The sequence below is a fragment of the Lycorma delicatula genome, chromosome 10, assembly GCF_047948215.1.
Source record: "Lycorma delicatula isolate Av1 chromosome 10, ASM4794821v1, whole genome shotgun sequence".
Lineage (NCBI taxonomy): Eukaryota > Metazoa > Arthropoda > Insecta > Hemiptera > Fulgoridae > Lycorma > Lycorma delicatula.
In genome coordinates, this window is record NC_134464.1 from 39,038,139 (window position 1) to 39,057,795 (window position 19,657).

Genomic DNA, 19,657 nt, shown 5'->3' on the forward strand with positions numbered 1-19,657 from the left:
TGAAAAGTCCTGTGTCGCAATAACTGAATCCAACAGTGTGGTCCATACAACAGTTACTGCTCCCAAAGTTCTGCCGGTACAGGCAGAGGCTACCACAGCTGGCAGTAAGCCAACTAACAAGGTCCCCACGAAAGTAACCCACATGACCACCCCCTCTGGGATGTCAGTAGCGACATCCCGTTCTCATAAATCTCCTCCGCCGTCACCCCATATTCTGGAGGATATGGTTGAGGAACCTCCCGACCCAAAGGCGTCGGAGTTATCTAAGTTGAAGAACACGAAAAAGAAAAATAGAATCACGTACAACTGAATCCTATATTGTTTCCTGAGTATATTTATTAATATATTTTTTATTTTATTTTAATTTTATGAACATTATTCAGTGGAATGTTGGAGGTGTACGGTCCCGCATTGAAGATATTGGAGTATTGGCGCAGGTGCATGATCCGATTGTCATGTGTTTCCAGGAAAATCATCTTCTGCGACATGACCCAATCGCACTCAGGGGATACTTTTGTGAGAGATTTGACTGTGTAGTAGACGGTAGAGAGAGTGGTGGAGTGGCTATTTTCATGAGGGATGAGGTATCGGCTACAAGGATTCGACTGACCACTCCTATTCCTGCTGTTGCAGTGAAGATCTCTGTCCCCTTCAAGTTGCATATCTGCAATCTGTATCTCTCGCCGAACACTGAGTTCAGTGCTCTGGATATCTCAAACCTCCTCGCACAATTACCATCTCCATCATTAATAGTAGGAGACTTCAATGCCCACCATGTTTCTTGGGGCTCGACTTTCTGCTCCACTCGGAGAAATATAGTACACAATGTGAGACAGGACTTGGACCTTTGTTTGCTGAATGATGGATCTCATACATTCATGTCTTTATCATCTGGTACTGTGTCTAACATCGATCTCTCCATATGCTCGCCGGCTTTACTCTCTCATTTTGACTGGTCTGTTTGTGATGATTTTCATGGCAGCGACCATAAACCAATTGTTATCGGTTTCGGTGTGGACCACGAGATTCGGAGAAGGCCACGGAGGTGGATTTCTGAAAAGGCGAATTGGGATGGATATCGTAAGGCCTTCCACTCGCAGTATGACGTCGGTGCGAACGTCCTTGAGCAACTTTCCTCTCTTACGTCCTTAATACTTGAAACTGCCAGCGAATATGTCCCACAAATCCTAAACCTCCTTCCGTTCCGTGGTGGAATGATGATTGCAAATGTGCTATTCGGAATCGACGGCGGGCGCTACGCAAATTCAATAATAGACCTACAACTGAAAATCTCGATTTGTACCGCAGGGCTAGGGCAGTATGCCGTCAGGTCTTCTTGACCGCTAAGAGGAATTCATGGACGAAATATGTGAACACCATCTCACGTACTACTCCCACGTCCACTGTGTGGAAAAAAATCCATACAATTTTCAGGTCGCCAAGGCATTCTATTCTCGGACTCGTCGATGAGGGAGAACTCCTTACATCATCTTCGGCTGTAGCAAATGCTTTAGCGAAATCTTTCCGCTCGGTGTCTCTCACTTCATCATATAGTAACGAATTTCAGAAGTACAAAGCACAGATGGAAATCTTGGCGCTAAATATTGGTGTTTCGGTTGGTGAGTAGAACGCTCCATTCTTGCTTAAAAAATTGTTGCACGCACTTAAGAACTCACGTGACACTTCCCCTGGACCAGATAACGTTTGCCTTTGTGTGCTTTCGCACCTTCCTAACTCAGCACTACAACATCTTTCGAGTATTTACAATGGTTTATTCTCCGGACAAGTCTTTCCGCCCGGCTGGTTAGAAGCATTTATTATACAAATACTAAAGCCTGGTAAAGAGAAAACCGATCCCTTAAGCTACCGCCCTATTTCTTTAACAAGCGTATTGTGTAAAATAATGGAGAGGATGGTGAACCGCAGGCTTACATGGTACTTGGAGAAACATGGCTTTCTTTCTTCGGAACTGTGTGGTTTCCGACAGGGGAGATCTTCCATTGACCATTTGTTGTCGATGGAGACAGCCATACGCCAAAACGCCTTCCTGAACTGCCAACACGTCGTTGCTATCTTCTTCGATATAAAAAAGGCGTACGACACGGCCTAGCGACGTGGCATTCTTAACACTCTTAGGGGGTGGAGGATCACTGGCAATACGCTTTATCCGGGGATTCTTGAATCACCGGACGTTTCGTGTAGACGATTCAGTTTCAGATAGTGTCGTCTCGGAAAATGGGATACCTCAAGGTAGTGTATTAAGTGGCATATTGTTTTCTGTGGCCATAAACACCAATACCAATTGTGTGCGGGCTCCTGTCTCTTGTTCTCTTTTCGTTGATGATTTTTTTATTTACGTTGCGAGCCGCTCTATACCCACTGCGGAGCGACTGCTATAGAACACTATATTTCGCCTTGAGGCTTGGTCAGGAACTACTGGTTTCACATTTTCACTCGACAAGACAAAATGTGTAGTCTTTTCTCGGCTACGGAACCCTTCTAATCCGCGGGTTTTTCTGAACAGAGAGCTTATTACTGTCTCTACTTACATCAGGTTTCTGGGTTTACTTTTTGATAGCCGTCTTACCTGGATTAAACATGTAATGGAATTGAGGACAAAATGTTTCAAACTTTTAGATATGATGCGGATCCTTAGTAACACCAACTGGGGGACCGATCGGTCATGTATGTTACGTTTTTACTACTTCCTTGTTCGTTCCCGTTTGGATTATGGTTGTGTCGCCTATTCTTCAGCTCGTCAAACCGTACTTAAAATGCTGGACGGTGTGCATCATGCTTTTCTTCGGCTTGCCACGGGTGCGTTTAGATCGAGCCCTATCGCAAGCTTACTTGTAGACAGTGGCGAGCCATCACTTTGGGATAGACGAGACCGGCTTTTGTTGTCTTATTTTGCCCGTCTCAGCGGACAGCCGAATCACCCAGTTCTTAAGAATCCTAATATGAGGGAGTATGAGGACCGTCCACGTTGTACTGCGCCTGTGGGTGTCCGTACACGACGTCTGCTGCAGCGTATGAGTGTTGACTCTCACTCGTTCTTTCCATCATGTCCGTGCTCGAACCCTTCGTGGAGAATAAACCAGTTGAATAATCAGTTCAACCATAGTGCTTCTACATTGAAATTATGTATTTTTCAGTATTTTGGTTATTATATCTCGTGTTAATAATAATAATAATAATAACAGTTCTAGTATGAAAGTGTATTAATTACAGCTTTTTTTCATTTTTACACAACTGCCCAAAAAGGAATGTAATGTATTTAGGATGTATGTATGTTCCACTGTAGCAGCTCAATGGTTGAACTGATTTAAATGTCTTGAAATACTTACATTACTGGAAGTGTCATAGGCTATACATATATAAAAAAAAAAAATTGTCATGTAATAACCTGCACTGGCTGGATATCCTATATTTTTGGCAGTCATATTTGTTCATTTTTAGTATTTATTTTAGTATTTAGCTCTTGTAACAAATTTAAAAAGTTTACATGTTTTTCTTTAACTTGAGACACAGTTCTTCGTTTGAAGACTGTATGGTTCTTAAAATCTACCGTATGAAAAATAAAATATAAATAATAAATGTATGAAAAAGATTAGAATTTAAAGAAAATGTATTTAAGAATATAATAAAAATTTATTCATTGTTTTATAAATACACCTTGATGTTATTTAAAATCCCTAATAAATATATAAAATCAAAAAAATTATTAATTTAATAAATTAAAATAAAGGAATCCAAAACGCAATGTGAGGTGCAATTACTCCTCGTCTGTGAAACTGAATGCTTTTTCTTTTAAGAACCAACTGTTTGACTCAACAGTTAACTTGATATAACTGAAAATTCTGCCATCCTGCAGTTAGAAAATTTGCAACCAGATAATTCTTCTACAAGAAGGAGCTCTACCTAACTGGACCAACGTTTTCCCCTGAGCACTGGATTAGTTATGATGAGATAACCATTTTTCTCATCCATTGGTTACTATGATATTGGACATTACATATTGTGAATATTTCTTTGAGATTTTGTTAAGAATTGTGTCTACAAAACTAGAATTGTTGATCTTTTAGAACTTTAGGCAAAAATTCCAATCAGATACAGTTTAAGAAATTGATACAGATATGTTTCACCATGACTGGCAAGAGCTACATTATCATTTGGACATCCTGTGTGCAATAAAAAGCTGCCATATTTAATGTTTAAATATTATATATTAATGTGATTTTAAACATACAACCTTTTACATTTTATTTATGAAATATCATTAATATTATTATTTTACGTTTACTAATAAAGATTTTATTCCAGTTAAAAGTTGGACAGATAGTTTATAATTCAAAGTTAGATAGATAATGTTTAGTAATAATATATAAGCATAACATAGATTAATTGTAACTCAAAAAAGTGAAAATGTTTTATTCATGAGAAGTACATTAAAAAGCTGGGATGAGTACCATGATACCAAACTACTGTACATCAATAAGTGATGTATAGTAATTTATAGATAGAGAATCCATAAAACTGTTACAAAAAAATAAATTTCTGCAAATCAACTAGTAGAAATAAAAGTATCAAAAAATTAACAAAAAGTTTACTATTTAGCTCATAAAAACAATGAACTCATCATTTTAAACAAGACGGAATGTAAACCATACAGCATTTGAAAAAAAAACGTATTCTTAAAAAATACTACACAGATAAAATGTATTACTCGATCACTCACTAAATAGTTTTCCTTACTATTTCAAGATAAACTTTATTTACAGCAGCATCTTCTGGAGTACAAATAATGAAAGATCAATGCAGTTTTTATAGTGAATACAATTATCTACCTTAGCTTTCATTACAAAATTGCATGCCAACGTGTTTTGTATATATTCCATTTTCAAAATTCGCTGTACTGAATACAGAACGGTAGATAATTGTACTCAAATAAAAATCATGACGATCTTAGCAGAAAATATATGAATTTTAATAATAATTAACACAGTACTTCTAAATTATTTCTTGTAAAAATGCATTTTTATGGATTCAGAAAGTAAATAGTATTTTAATCAAATATTTTTATATTTTTTGCAGTTTCTAAAAAAAATACAGAAATTATAATCAATATAAATACCAGAAGTAGTTAATATATTTCTTAAATTAGTTTTCAAATTTATCCAACCTATCCTATCCTATATCACTGAATGAATTTTTTTCATAAAATGTAAATTAGTATGTAAACATACATATATATATATATATATATATATATATATACATTTACTACTAAAACAATATTTCTACTTTTTCCTAAATATCGAACATAATTTTATTTTTTTTATGAACTAAATTAAATTTAATGCCATATGCAAATTAGATGTTACAATAAATTTTGTTTTATTTTAATACAATTTTCTAACTGTTAAGAAATATCAAACATTGAACACATCATCTACACATCTCAAACACCCAAGGAAGAAGTATTGAAATTAAATTTTTGCTTTCATTATTAGATTATCAACAATTAAGTTAAGAATCTAAAGAGCAGATTACGCCACTTCAATTCAATTTATAAAAATAAAAATCTAATTTTTTAAAAACCATTATGAAGTTCCATACATGAACTTACTAACATTAGATACTCATCTTCACATTTACCAGAAATCAATCAGGCATTCTTTTAAAATCCCCACCGATTCCTCAATTAGGTTGCTGATATGTAGTGTAGTTATATAAAAAGAGGTAAGACCTTTACCACTTTGTAAAATTACATTCAATATTTATTTATTTCCTTTTTAGGCAAGTACCAATTTCAGATTCTAATGAGGGATGACTTTATTGTAGTAAGTGAAAAATGCCAAGCCTGACTTTGATTTGAACCAAGCACCTACTGAAATAATAATAATCTTTTCTTTTTTAGGTCCTGAATATGATGGAGATCTGGATATTCTTAAAACCTGATAGTTTCACAACAACTAAAATTTTTCATAGACACCATCTCTTGCTTTAGGATATGAAAAAGTAAAATGTCATTTGCTAAAGCCTCATTAAATTGATTAAGTGAATGACTTCAGCATTTTTAACTGAAGTTAAAACTGATGGTACAGTTTATACAATAATAACCAAAAAATCTGATGAAACCATTTAAGAAAAAATGAATGATTTATTTAAGTCAACATAATTTTTAATAGTATAGAAAGATTGCACAATTGAAGGTAACTGCTGAAAAGTATTAGATACTTTTAACGATTCTTTTTCCCTTTGCTTTATTACAAATTGTTTAAATCCTGCATCATATCAACTGCTGATCATTCTCTTGAATTGAAAATGTTTCATAGCTCGTAGTTCAAAATATACGCGGTATAAACAGTTACGGAACGACTGTATGAAGTTCATTTGTCATCTAGTAACTAAAGGAAACGCCCTCAAAATTACTTCTTATGTGAGCTATATAGTGTTTAACTACATAATTATAATGCTTCAAAATTAAAATGTAATTAAAAACGAGACAAAAATCATTTAAAACTACTTTTTAAAAACCAAAAATTTTACAAAAACATGGTCCCATTACATATTTTTTAATTTGAATGTTGCAATCTTGAATAATGATAAAACAGATATGGTTGTCTTGTTCGGTCTTGTTTATCTTACAGTGATGTTTAACAGTTACGGCAATGAAAAATCGGTTTAAGGTGTCCGTGTTACGTACCGTTTATTGGTGAAAGTATTTTTATTAAAGTATTTCCACTTTGCGGTCTGCTTTGTTATCAAACATGTCAGAAATAAGGAAACGAAAACTAGAAACTGGTGAAGAATCTGACAAGGCACCTGAAACTGAGAGCGATCACGTAAGTTTTACTGTTTTGCCTTAATATTCGCATTTATTCATCTGGATTCTTTTGTTTGCATTTGTGAGTTTATACTTTATGTTATAATTTTCTTCTTTAAGTAAATAAACGCTGCAAGATCCTTTTTCTACGCGTAATATCTTATGTCTAGAATTATTGATTATCTTGTTTTGTTTATATTTGTGGTTGTAGTAAATAATAAACGATTTCTGCATCTGCCAGGACAAAGTATATGAGTACCAGAAATAAATATAACAATTTCTGACTTATTTTACATTTTTCTGTTATTTTTTATGATGAAAATTTTTTTTAATGTATTTTTCTCATTAATTTAATTTAATGTTTTCCCTAGATGTTTTATTCCATTTTTTTATTTGTTTCAATTTTTTGGAAATGCCCCTATGTCTGTTTGTAATTACGTTTTTTTTTAATCTAAAATGAGTGAATTATTATTGTATCTCATTATTTACTTTTATATATTTATTTATTCAATGACAATTGATTTATTCTCTTAGTTTAGATAAAACTGTTAAAAAAATAAACTGCTTGCTTTTAAAGTATGTTGATTATGCTTCAATTAAAATCATTTCAAAATTAATGTGTGATTGTTTTATCAGTGGTGATGTAGGTGGCACTGTTGCTAAAAGCCTACAAAATGTTTAAGAAATGTTTTTATTGTTTGGTTAAACAGTATATGTGGTTTATATTGTTGGTTATGTTTAGGTTTATTTAACATGCTGCTGTACTCAGTTTTAATACATTTGCATATTTCATGTTCAAGTGCATAAAGGTGATTTGTTTTTTCTGTTACACATTTCTATGAAATGATGTCCGAGGGTTAAAAGCGTTACGTTTAAAACTTGTATATGTTATATGTATTTGAGGGTGAATAGCTATCCATCTGCCTGATGTAGTATTTATTGTTATTACAGTTTAATTTGTGTATTAATGAGTTATTCTATTCATTAATTTGTGTTTTATTTATTACTTTAATTACAATTTAGAAAGTGGCACAATGTAGTGAAAAATTTATGATTTTGTATGAATGTTAGTTGATATATGTTAGCATCATGTATTGTTCCTTAGAGTTTTTAATTTTGTTTTCCATTTTATGTAACATTTTGTCTATATGTGTGAAATCAGTCCTTAACAGTAAAATAAATATATTGAATTATATTGATGTTTTGTTATTTTCTTCATTTTAATTTTCAGCTGATAAGGTTATGTTGGATAATGTACAATAAATACAAAACATCTGATGTGTTAACTTAAATTGTGCTGTGTGAAGTAAAGATTATTGTGTATATGCTCAAAATAAAAGTAATAAAACAATAAACAAACTTTTAAAAATATATGGATGCTCAATGAAAAAAGTAGTACGATGTTAGTGTATGTTAACAACAAACATTAATATATATTCAGATATTCATACATCATATTGATATTGTCAGAAATGCTTTCATGACAGTATTATCTAATATCAGTTGGGTTATTGGGCATCAGTGTGTTGTTTTCCAAATAATTTAATATGACTAATTGACAAACACGGCAAGCCTAGAGTACCCAAATTAATTAAATTACAGTGGCTGAACTAAAAACTGTATCAGATAGACTGATGTATATTTATCTTCAGAACATATACATATTTAAAAACAGAACCAAACAATTCAAGATATAAAAATACTCTTTTTTGAAATCGAGAGTTCTAAGGTTCAAATACTAGTAAAGACAGTTACTTTTATAGGATTTGAATACTAGAGTTCTTTGGTGGTTGGGTTTCAGTTAACCAAACATCTCAAGAATGGGCGACCTGAGATGTACAAGACTACACACTTCATTTACATTCATACCATCCTTGTTCAACCTCTGAAGTAATACCTTACGGTGGTTCCGAAGGCTAAACTGAAAAAAAAAATATATAAAATCAGAATCTTTGTACATCACAGCATAAAAATGGATTGCACATACAAAAATATTAAACTTTTATGTGCAAATTTTACGCAGGATAATATGCTGTGTGTAATATTTTCCTTATTATGGTATCGTATAAAACGATTAGCCATAGGATGTTGAAATTTTGGATTTAGGACTGTTGTAACATTTAGTTGTACACCTCCCCTTTTGATTGCAATTGACTGGACCAAAAGTGTTTAAAAAAGCCCAAAATCAAAAAAATTTGGTTCTTAACTACAATAATAAGCCCTCATTTAGAGCTTTTCAATGATATACCATTAGTAGTACTTATTTTCATTGGCTCCAGAGTTATAACCAAATAAAATTTTTATTAATCAAATATTTGGATCTTACAAGGGAAGGCACATCAGTTCAAATCAGACTTCAACTCCTTTTCCTTTTTTTTTAATAATTTTTTTATCCTTTTTTTAATTCCTTTTTTAACCTTTTTTTTTAAATTTAAATATATTGATTTATTAGTAACTATTAACTCGTGATTGTAAAAAAATTCGTTTTAACATTTTCATCCTCTTTATATTTATCATCTAATCTTAATGTTTTTATTCTTTCTATGTTTGCAAAATTTTCTTCTTCTTCATATTCATCTTGTTTTTTTTTTGAGATATATTTCTTCATGTTTTTTTTTTCTTTTTGCTGTGTAATTGTTTCTTTTTAATTCTTGATTATTCACCAAATAATCCAATAATAAAAACTGAATATTTTACACCGTAAGGTCAAAATTAACATTTCTGACCAGTATACAGGAGTTCACTAAATGGAATAGTTGAATTATAATTAACTTTTATTTATACAACACATCAGAAATCTGAAACTTTTGTTAATCAGCAGCTCACGAAGATATGAGTAATACTGATATAGTAATACAAGTAATAAAGGGACTTTTACTCTATCCTATATTTCATGTAAGATTGTTGAATTAATTGTATAAATATTTGACGTTAATAAAAACGAATATTTCAGCAATTGTGCAATTATCCACTTTATTAAAGAATTGGAGGATTGTATCTCACTTTCAAATGAAAGAAGTTTAAATGAAGTGCAGGAAAATGTGTGTATATTCAAGACAAATTAGAATTTTCAAGATGTTTATGGGCACTATGCTATATGATTCTCATATGATGATAAGAACATACAAATATGACATGCTCATTAGGCAGCAAGATGTACATCTATGCTGTTCATCAGATCTGTGCCCATTCGGCTTGGACAAACTATACATTTGCATTTAATTAAAAGGTAGGTGGTGAGAGGCCAAGGCGTATCTAAATGAACCTGGGCTTTTTACTTTAACTTGAAGGTAAAATATTTAAATAGTAAATTTAAAAATTCACAATCATTTAATTTTTGTTAATGAAAGAAACTGAGAGACCTAAGTGGATATTTCTATGAAAATAGAAAATGTAAAAACAAAAATAAATGTATGGTTTAGTACGGCAGTACTTCAAATTTTACTGATCCAAGATGATGACCAAGGTGTTAAAGATCCTCGGCCATTGTTAATTTAAGACCTTAAACACCGTTTTTGAATTACTTATGCGTGACAAAAAATTTATTTTTAAAAAAGTTTGAATATGATAATTTTTCAATTTATATTGATTTAAGATAGCTAGTGGTGGAAGATGTTAGGTAGTGTAAACTGTATGTAACTTATTGAGTTCTTACTGGAGCTCAAGAGATCTTTTCAAAAAACTGTTATAATTTGAAACTCTTTATCATCACTATGTCTATTTTTTTATTTTTTTCTTAAAGGATAAAAAATTTAGAATATCACAGTATTTCAATTTTTTTGTTAATTAAGGAGGCAAGGGAAACTAGAGCTTCAGACATGGGGTCCTGAGTTGTTTGATGTCATTAAATTTTTACCTTTTCTCTAAAGATAAAAATGTGTTTTGAAAATAAACGTTTAAATATTATGTTCTTTCAGTTTAGATGATAGGGACAGAATGCCTGATCCAAAAATTGTTTAAAATTTGTAATTTTTTTAGTTTTTTATGTTAGTATAAAAAAAAAAAAGCTAGCGAAGTGTTCCAAAACATTACTGGCTTTGCCTGTGACAGACATTATTTCATTTATGCTGTAGTGTTTTAAAGTATAAATTATACAAAAGTACAATTGAAAAAAAAAGAATGTTCTGTTAAAAAAATTGAGTTTAATTTGACCTCCTTAATCAAATTATGTTTTTACCTTAAAAATTATGTAGTATTAAAAACTCATAAAGTAATTGCCGTGGTGGAATGGTAACGTATTCTTTCAGGTTCGAATCCTGGTCAGGCATCATATTTTTCATATCATACAAAATTCCATTTCCATGTTCCTATGTACAAGCTTCAAAGCTTCTGTGGTGATTTAATTAATTCATTAAGCAAAAAAAAAAAAAATATATTGAGGCAACATCAAAATTCTGAGTTAAAAACTCTGGGTCCTGTCCTAGATGATTGCCGTGACCAAATGAATATAATGAAGATACCAGTTATCTTCAAAATTATGCTATATTTAGAGTATAATTAACAATTTTTAATTATTAAAAAAAAATATCAAAAATTTAGTTTAAAATTTGGATCCCATTTGAATCCCGCCTTGCTAGACAGCCACCTCATATGAAAATTAAAGTTTAAAAAAAAATGTTTTAAATTTGTATCACATTCAGTCCCTTGGCTTTTAGGGCTTAAAATTATTTTATTTATTTTTTTTTGCTTGCTTGATGAATTAATTCACCTCAGAAGCTTTCAGAGAAGCTTGTATGTGGGAATATGGAAATGAAATTTTTGTAGCATATGAAAAATGCCATGACCCTCATCCTTGGATGAAAGGCTGAGATGCTATCACTCCGCCATGGAGATCGGTAGATCTACAATTACTTACTTCAATAAGTTAGCCTGATTGGTGTAATGTTATTCAACAAGGCTAAAAACAATTATAAACCAAAAGAAAAGAAATTATATATATAATTTTTATTTGTTGTTTTTATATGAGAAAAGACCGTTTAGAAATAATAGTTTTTAGTAAAAAAGTTTTTAATTTTTAAATACATTTTAAGTATTCTGATCCTACTAAAAATGAGTTTTTTACAACCACTATTCAAAAATTAAAAAATAGTGAAAACTACCCCTTCCTAGTTTTTAATTTGTCCAAAATTTAAGGCCATCAGTACCCCATTTTTTAAGTGATTTTTTTATAAAGAATTTATGCTGAGCCAGTCCTTAGATACTAATAAAACTACAGGTCAACACAATTAAGTATATACATGTACTGGAGAGACACATTTGCAAAAATCCCGATATCCAACATTTTGGCTGTTTGAGTTAGAATCAGAAAAGTTATTGTAAAGTAGGAGTTTTTTTGGTAGAACTAGTCAGAAAAGTAAAAAAAAAAAAAATTGTAAGTAGTAGAAGAGCAGTTTTCAAAATGATCATTTTTCAGGCCTAATGATATTACACCTAAAAAATGAAAAATATGAACAAAAACTTTTTATAGAATGAAAAAGAGGTAATATATTATAAAAATGCACTTTTATCATTCTCTTTTCAAAGTTGTTTGGTAAAAAAAGGTCAGAATGAAATAAAGTTTAGATGTAAAGACAAGTTTTTTTCTTTGAAAATTTCTTTAATGTTTACAGACACATTATATGTATTTACAATTTTAGTGAACACAAATATTAAATTTATTCATACATGGCAGAATAGAACATGGAAATTTTGTTTTTATAATATTTTTGTTTATATTACGTCCATAAACATCTATAAAAGTTAAAAAGATAACAAACAGGGTTATTTGATTTTACTGTACGTAGGAAAACTTTATGAAGTAAAAATGTATGTGATACTAAATGAAAAAATTGAATATGGAAAAGAATGCTAATGATATAATAAAATCTACATTTTAGTTAATTAGAACTTTCTATTTAGAGGTATTAATTATATATTATATATAACAATGTATTGTATTAATAATTTATTATTAGTTTGTTATGGTATTTTTGTTATACAGCACAGTATTTATTTTTTAAATATTATGTACATATTTCATAACTTACTTTTATTGTGAAGACTACTTTTATTGTAAAGATTCTGCGTTTCTTTAAAATTTAATATTTCTTTGGTTCTGTACTGCTAATAACAAAAAATTAAAAGAAATGTAGATGTGTAATTTTATGTTTATGTATTATCTGAATAAGCTTTGTTTAGTTGCGATGTGAAAGAATAGGCAGGGTTGTAAATACATAATGTACTATTCATTACTCTATTTTCGATTAATGGTACATATGCGACAGTTCATATATGTTAGTTGCCTAGCTCTCTTTTGTCACATTAGTAGTTAGTACAAGTACAAAGACAAATGTACAGGTAAAATCAAAGCTAAAGATGTATAGAGGCATAGACTAGCATAAAGTGAACATGCTGTTTACAAATGTTGTTAGGTACTCATGTATCTGTACCACACACAGACAGAGCTTGTTTCCATCCAGTTGTTCTGTATAACAAGCCTAGGTACTTACGTATTAACGCCACCGCAGCTACAGCTTTATTTAAAAACAAAATAGTCAATCGGATTTCGGTGGAAAATGGGCCGATATAGAGTTTAACATAGATTCAAAACAGCCTCTTTATTAATTTTAATAAATGGTTATTTATATTTATTTATTTTATAAATATAATTTAACCAAACTTAACCTACATTCGCTAACCTTGACTAATTAACACTATAATTTTTTAAATAAATACTCAAAAAATTACGGTGTTAATTAGTCAAGGTTAGCAAGCGTAGGTTAAGTTTGGTTAAAATATATTTATATAATTAATACGTAAGTACCCGCTGCGGTGGCGTTAATACGTAAGTACCCAAGTTTATTATTATTATTGTTCTTTTCTGACCCTATAGCTGTTGATAACTCCTGGTCTCACCAGCGGCCCTTTACCACAACACAACAGTGGCCCTTTACCAAGGTTGGTATGTTGGCTTCACAGCAAGTAGATTTTTTTAAGATTGGGATGTCAGTTCGATGGCAATTCTTAACTAGAAGTACAAAGTACTCTTCTGTTAGGGTTAATAATTATGCAAAAAATCTCATTTTTATGGTTCCAAGTATGTGCCTTTTCACTGTGTTCTATTCTGTTATATAATGTCGACCCACATGCCACCATATATTGCCCAGAGATTAAGGATTCATGGAAGTAGGCTTTACTGGCAGAGCTGATGAATTGCATAATCAGAAGGCTCTGACTCCTTCAGTAAGAAAGGATAGGCATTATCTGAAATTTAGCAGTGAAACTTATTCGACATCACCTTTCCCACTAGTGTCTTTTACCAGCCTTTAACCCCCCCAAATTTTATTATTAATATGAAATTTACAAACATTAAATTATTGATAATTTCCTTGTATTATTATGTATACTTGTTATAATAATAATTACTGAAAATTAATGAGGTACTTCTAAGATAAATTTGGAGTATTTTTATATTTAAATGGTATAATTTGTAAATTTATGTTATAATAATTGTTTAATTTATAAAATAATTAAATGAATTACATATTAATTTGTAAATTAATTAATAATTAACTCTTCTTAATTAATGTTTGGCCTTTTCATAAATATGTAAATCCGTGCTCACCTATTGCATAATTTTTCTAGAAAAGAATTCGTTATAATAGAAATATTATTTTTCATAATAAAAATTGTAACTTTCTATATAAATATATATATATTATATATATATATATATATATATATATATATATCGTTATTGAAAGTCAATTATAGAAATTAAAATTTAACTTTCTTCTATTACTTTGATTTAAGGTAGTAACTGTAAATGCTTTTTCGTGCAGTATTTGAGATAAAAAATTAATAACAGAAGATTGCGTACAAACTACATTCAAATTATATTAACCCTTGTTTTGTCATGTTATGATTTCTTACTGAGTAGGTGAAAGAATTAAATTTTATAAGAATTCTCTTCTCTACGCAGACTAAGAGAAATTATTTTAAATAATTTTTGTGCAAATATGTCATCTCTGGCAGTAAATAAAACAAAATGAAAATGGATATGAGCTGATAATAATTAACACTGTTCAATGTATCAACTGTTAACATAATGCTTTAATGAAAACTGATGACTGGAAGTTTAGTAGTTACTGGTAAAAACGTATATCTTTCCTTTTATAATTTTGTTGTTTATTTAAAAAGTATTACCTGTACAGTAATCGCGAAAAAGGAAAAAATCTGTTTAAAAATTAATTTGTTATATGTAATATTTAAATTTTTCTATTAAATTATTTATTTATTAGAAGACTAATCTATTATTAATGTTTGGTTGTTATTTCCAATTAAGATAGTTACTTTCAAACATTTATCTTAATTTGTTTTTATTTCATTAGTAATTACTTATATAATTTTTGTGGCATTATGTGCTAAAAATAACCTCCTACAAATAAAATAAAATTATAATAATAACATTGAACATAAGGAAAATAAAATTAAACTGTTAAGATTTACAAGTTTAATAAATGATGTGTAATATATTTGTAAAAGAAAGATGTTCTTAATGTATAATTCCTGTTAAAATTGTGCTACAGACACAGGATTTGTAGCAGATTATTTTTTATGACATTTGCCATACTGTAATTAGGGATAGCTTAACAAAAGGTAATAATTTTCTGGTTTAAGAAATTCAAATAAGACCGATGAACGGTCAATAATATAACAAAGTTTACAGAATTTGTCAATATCAGTTGATTCATACTCTCAATGTGAAATTAAGCTCTACCTCCATCAGCCATTAGTATGTTTAATAAGCAGTTAGTAAGTATGCAAACAGTTTAAGCAACATAAAAATACATTACTCTTGAGAATATTGTAGCCATTCTCATGAGAACAAACATTCTATCCCATGCATACTATAAAAAATGAGGAAAGAACTGATGTCTTGTTACTTTGTTAGCAGAGCTAAATACTGTTTACATACTTATGGACCACAGCTAAATATACTTTTGTACATTAGCAAACCAGCTCACCTTCTGTATCAGAAAAATCTGATATATTGTAAAACTGTTGTGGATACCTTTTATTTTTTTTATTGTTTACATAGAGTGTTTCATTAGAAAGCAAAGCATACTATTTCAGTAGATGGTTCTACAGCTAAAAATACAGTCGCAGGTCCAAAAATTCTTTGTTTCAAAGAAAGGCTGCCAAAAAATTTCACCCTGATTTGCTTAGCATTAAATTCTTTTGTACACAAATATTAATTAAAAAAGATTGTATTATGTTTGTTTTTTTGTCTGAAATTTACTTTTAAAGATAGTTTTAAATTTTTTTTAAAATCCAGAACTGAATCACTAATATTTTTTTTAACAGAACTCAAGCGTAGCGGAAGATTTATGTACCTCCTTTCTAATCGCAGAGCCTGGACAAAAGTCCCTTGCTGCTCTGTCATTATTATTTTTGGGCGAGTATTTGTTAAATTGGCAGTTATACATTAGTTTCCTTATTTATGGACGGAGTTGTGGATTACATTCCGATCCTTTGAAACCAGGTTGAATCGTTACTCTGGCTGACCATTGGAGAGTAGTCGTTTATGTGCTTCGTTTTCCCGGCACTATTCCCCTTGAGCCCATCCACTGAAGGCCTGTTGGTGCTAGCGCCTTTTTGCCTAGCAGGAATGCGCCTCTTGGGTGCCCTAGTTAGAGGATGCAATGCACTCCGCTCACCATAGGGAGTCGCATGTGCTGGCAGTAACTTAAATTGTAAAGTTGTTGGGAAGAAGGATGGTTGGTGAATCATGAGTTAGGAAACTCTTATTCACTCTCGTCATCTCATTATGTTGCCTCGGCTGGGCCAGTTCGATTCGTAGCAGTGGGTACTTCATATTACTTCTTCTTAGCTTGCATTTGCGTAAAGCCTGTTGTAAATAATTTACGGATAGTAAACCTAAAAAATCCGAAGATCCTGAAAAGGACACACAGGGGAAGATGTAGGCCTCTTCTCTCTCTTTCATTGGGCGACTGCTTTTTAAGAGAGGTCATGTAAAACTCAAAAAACTCGAGCAAAAAAAAAACAAGTTTTTAGATTTGGTGTAAAATAAATTTGTTAAATTTTAATTTCTAATTAAAAAAACTTGATTTTGTAGAGAATTAAAAAAAACAAATACTAAGTTACTAATTTGATTTTAATTAAAAGTAAAACATGGCTGAAACTTTTACATTATTCATAATAACCCATAAAAAAATCGGAATTCAGTGTAATAAAAATTTAACTATTTACCTTGAAGATAATGTTGAAAATAAGATAAGTTGAACTTCATAAGTTTCTAATGAATATTCAGAAATTCCATCATTAAAATTGATACATTCTTTAATTGTTTCTGAGATTTTGTTGCTAGTCTCAAAACAATTCACATATCTTTATGAGGGCATTAATATTAAAAATTTGAGCAATCTGTTCATCTCGCTTATTAACCTAGAAAGTTCATTTTCATCCAACCCCATTTGCAATAATCTGTAAATAATAAGGTTAGGAGGCCTTGGGGGGGGGGGGGGGGTCAATTAACAGATCTCGCATAATCAATCAATTTTCCAGAAAAATTTTCATTAAAAATTCTGTTACATATTATTAGAATGTGGAGGATTTCCATCGTGTTGAACATACATGTGCATTTGTTTTGATAGTGAGACATTTCCCAATACAGAAAAAAACTTCTGTAAAATTCTAGGTAACTTTGCCCTGTAAGATGATGTTCTAATGTAAAAGGGTCAGTTGACTGATTACCTACCATACCAAATCATAGATTTACTGAAAATCTACAAAAAAATTGTATTTCAGGTGTTAATACCATTACTGATAAAAGTAACTTTATCTGTAAACAATAGTCATAAAAGTATACGACGATTGAAATTATTTTATTCAGAAATTGGAAACGTGCAATATTATCTCCTGGCTGAAGGTGCTGCAATTTAAACCCATGAAATTATACAAGGACCGCAGAAAAACTGAATGGTTTTGAATGAGACTGTACATATCGCCTATTGTAGTGGGGAGAACCAGACCAATTACATTGTACACCTTGCTCAAATGCCATTTCAATAGTAATGGATTCCTGGAACGAGCCATATTGTGCATTCATAATAGAGGCATATTTTAATTCGGGCTATTTTGTCGTCAAAACTCAGCATACAAAGTTTGGAGTTGGTAGTCATGCTAGTATTCCCAGTTGCAATAGGTTAATGATTTTGGAGAAACGACTTTTTCTTTAAAAAGGAACCCGACAGGCTGTTCCTGTACTGTACGTACTCCATATCGAAGCTTTGCGTTGGTCAGTAATCAGGAGTCCATGCCGCCATTCCATACAACATGCCATTATACTGGGTGTATCAGATCAGAGTGTTTGTAGGATGCTTTTCTTTTTTTCTGTTTAGCCTCGGGAACCACCGTAAGATATTACTTAAGAGGATGAATGAGGATTATATGTATGAAAGTATATGAAGTGTAGTCTTGTACAGTCGGCAGGTCGACCATTTCTGAGATGTGTGGTTAATTGAAACCTAATCACCAAAGAACGCTGTTATCCATGATCTAGTATTCAAATCTGTATAAAAGTAATTGCCTTTACTGGGATTTGAACCTTAGAACTCTTGACAACGAAATCAGCTGATTTTTCATCGGATGCTGCGCTGAATTTTTATTTTCATTCTTATAAAATTGTAGCAATTCAAGATTTAAGCGATCATGATTTTCAATACTCAAAAGACTGTGCCGATTTAATTACAAACATTTTTACTGACGACAAATCAGATGAGGCCCACTTTTATCTTTCTGGTTGCATGAACAGAAAATTTCTGGTACTAGTAGCAGAAAATTCTCTTAAGCTTAACGAGTGGCTGCTTCGTTGTGAACGTGTAACAGTTTAGTACTCAGTTGCTAAATTCGGAGTGATAGGTTCATATTTTTTATGAAGAGAACGGTCGTGTAGTCTTGATTACTTCAGTTCGTTTTATGGAAATCCTGAATAGTTTCCTTACATCAGAGTTACGTGGTCTTGAAATTAATACTGTAAATGTATGTGGTATCAACAGGATGGGGCCAATGCTCAAACAGCAGAATGTCAATGAATCTGTTACAACAGATGTTTCCAGGACATATCATTTCGAGAAATTATGACCTTACATGGAGTGCTCGCTCCCCAGATCTGTAGCATGCAATTATTTTCTACGGGGGTCTTCGAAGAACTGAAGTAAGCTATTCATAATAAAATAGTGGCAATACCGAATGATATGATAGTGAAGGCAATGGAAAACTTACAGAAATGTGTGTGAAATAGTGGTCATCACTTATCAGTCATAATTTTAAAAATAAAATAACTTTCGAATTTAAGTGATAATTAATAATGGCAAGAAATTATGTCTCAAATGTATTAATAAAATATTTTTACGTCATATTTCTGATCTGTTATATTCATTTTAAAACCATTGTTTTTTTTGCGGTCCCTGAACAATTCAGGAAAATGTCATTTTCACCAAACATGAGTTTTTGGAATAAAGTTTCATAGATATTCTTTGGATTTGTGATACATCAACAGTTTGAAGAATATTTTCAATTTCATCTTTACATTCAAGTCACTGTTGTGATTAGATTAGTGTTTTAAAGATTACTATTCACATACAAATTGTTAAAAATCCTACTATTCCTACTAAATACAGTCTGGAACTCTGCATCCAGGATAACTAATACATTGGTATTCTGCAATTGAAGCTTTAGTATTTCGATTGAAAAACCCATATATAAAAACCGTATCTGCATAATTCACTCGAGTGAATAATTAAGTCATTGTTAAGCACAGTTGAA

The 19,657-nt window shown here is 31.1% G+C and overlaps 1 protein-coding gene across 1 annotated transcript in view; it reads left to right on the top strand.

The window, feature by feature from the left end:
- The first annotated feature begins 6,558 nt into the window (after positions 1–6,558).
- Cds (CDP-diacylglycerol synthase) overlaps positions 6,559–19,657 on the top strand; it is a 107,962-nt gene continuing 94,863 nt past the window's right edge. Inside the window, exon 1 of the mRNA XM_075377780.1 lies at positions 6,559–6,848. Coding sequence (XP_075233895.1) covers positions 6,774–6,848 — 75 coding nt within the window. The 5' untranslated portion in view covers positions 6,559–6,773. The remainder of the gene's footprint in view (positions 6,849–19,657) is intronic.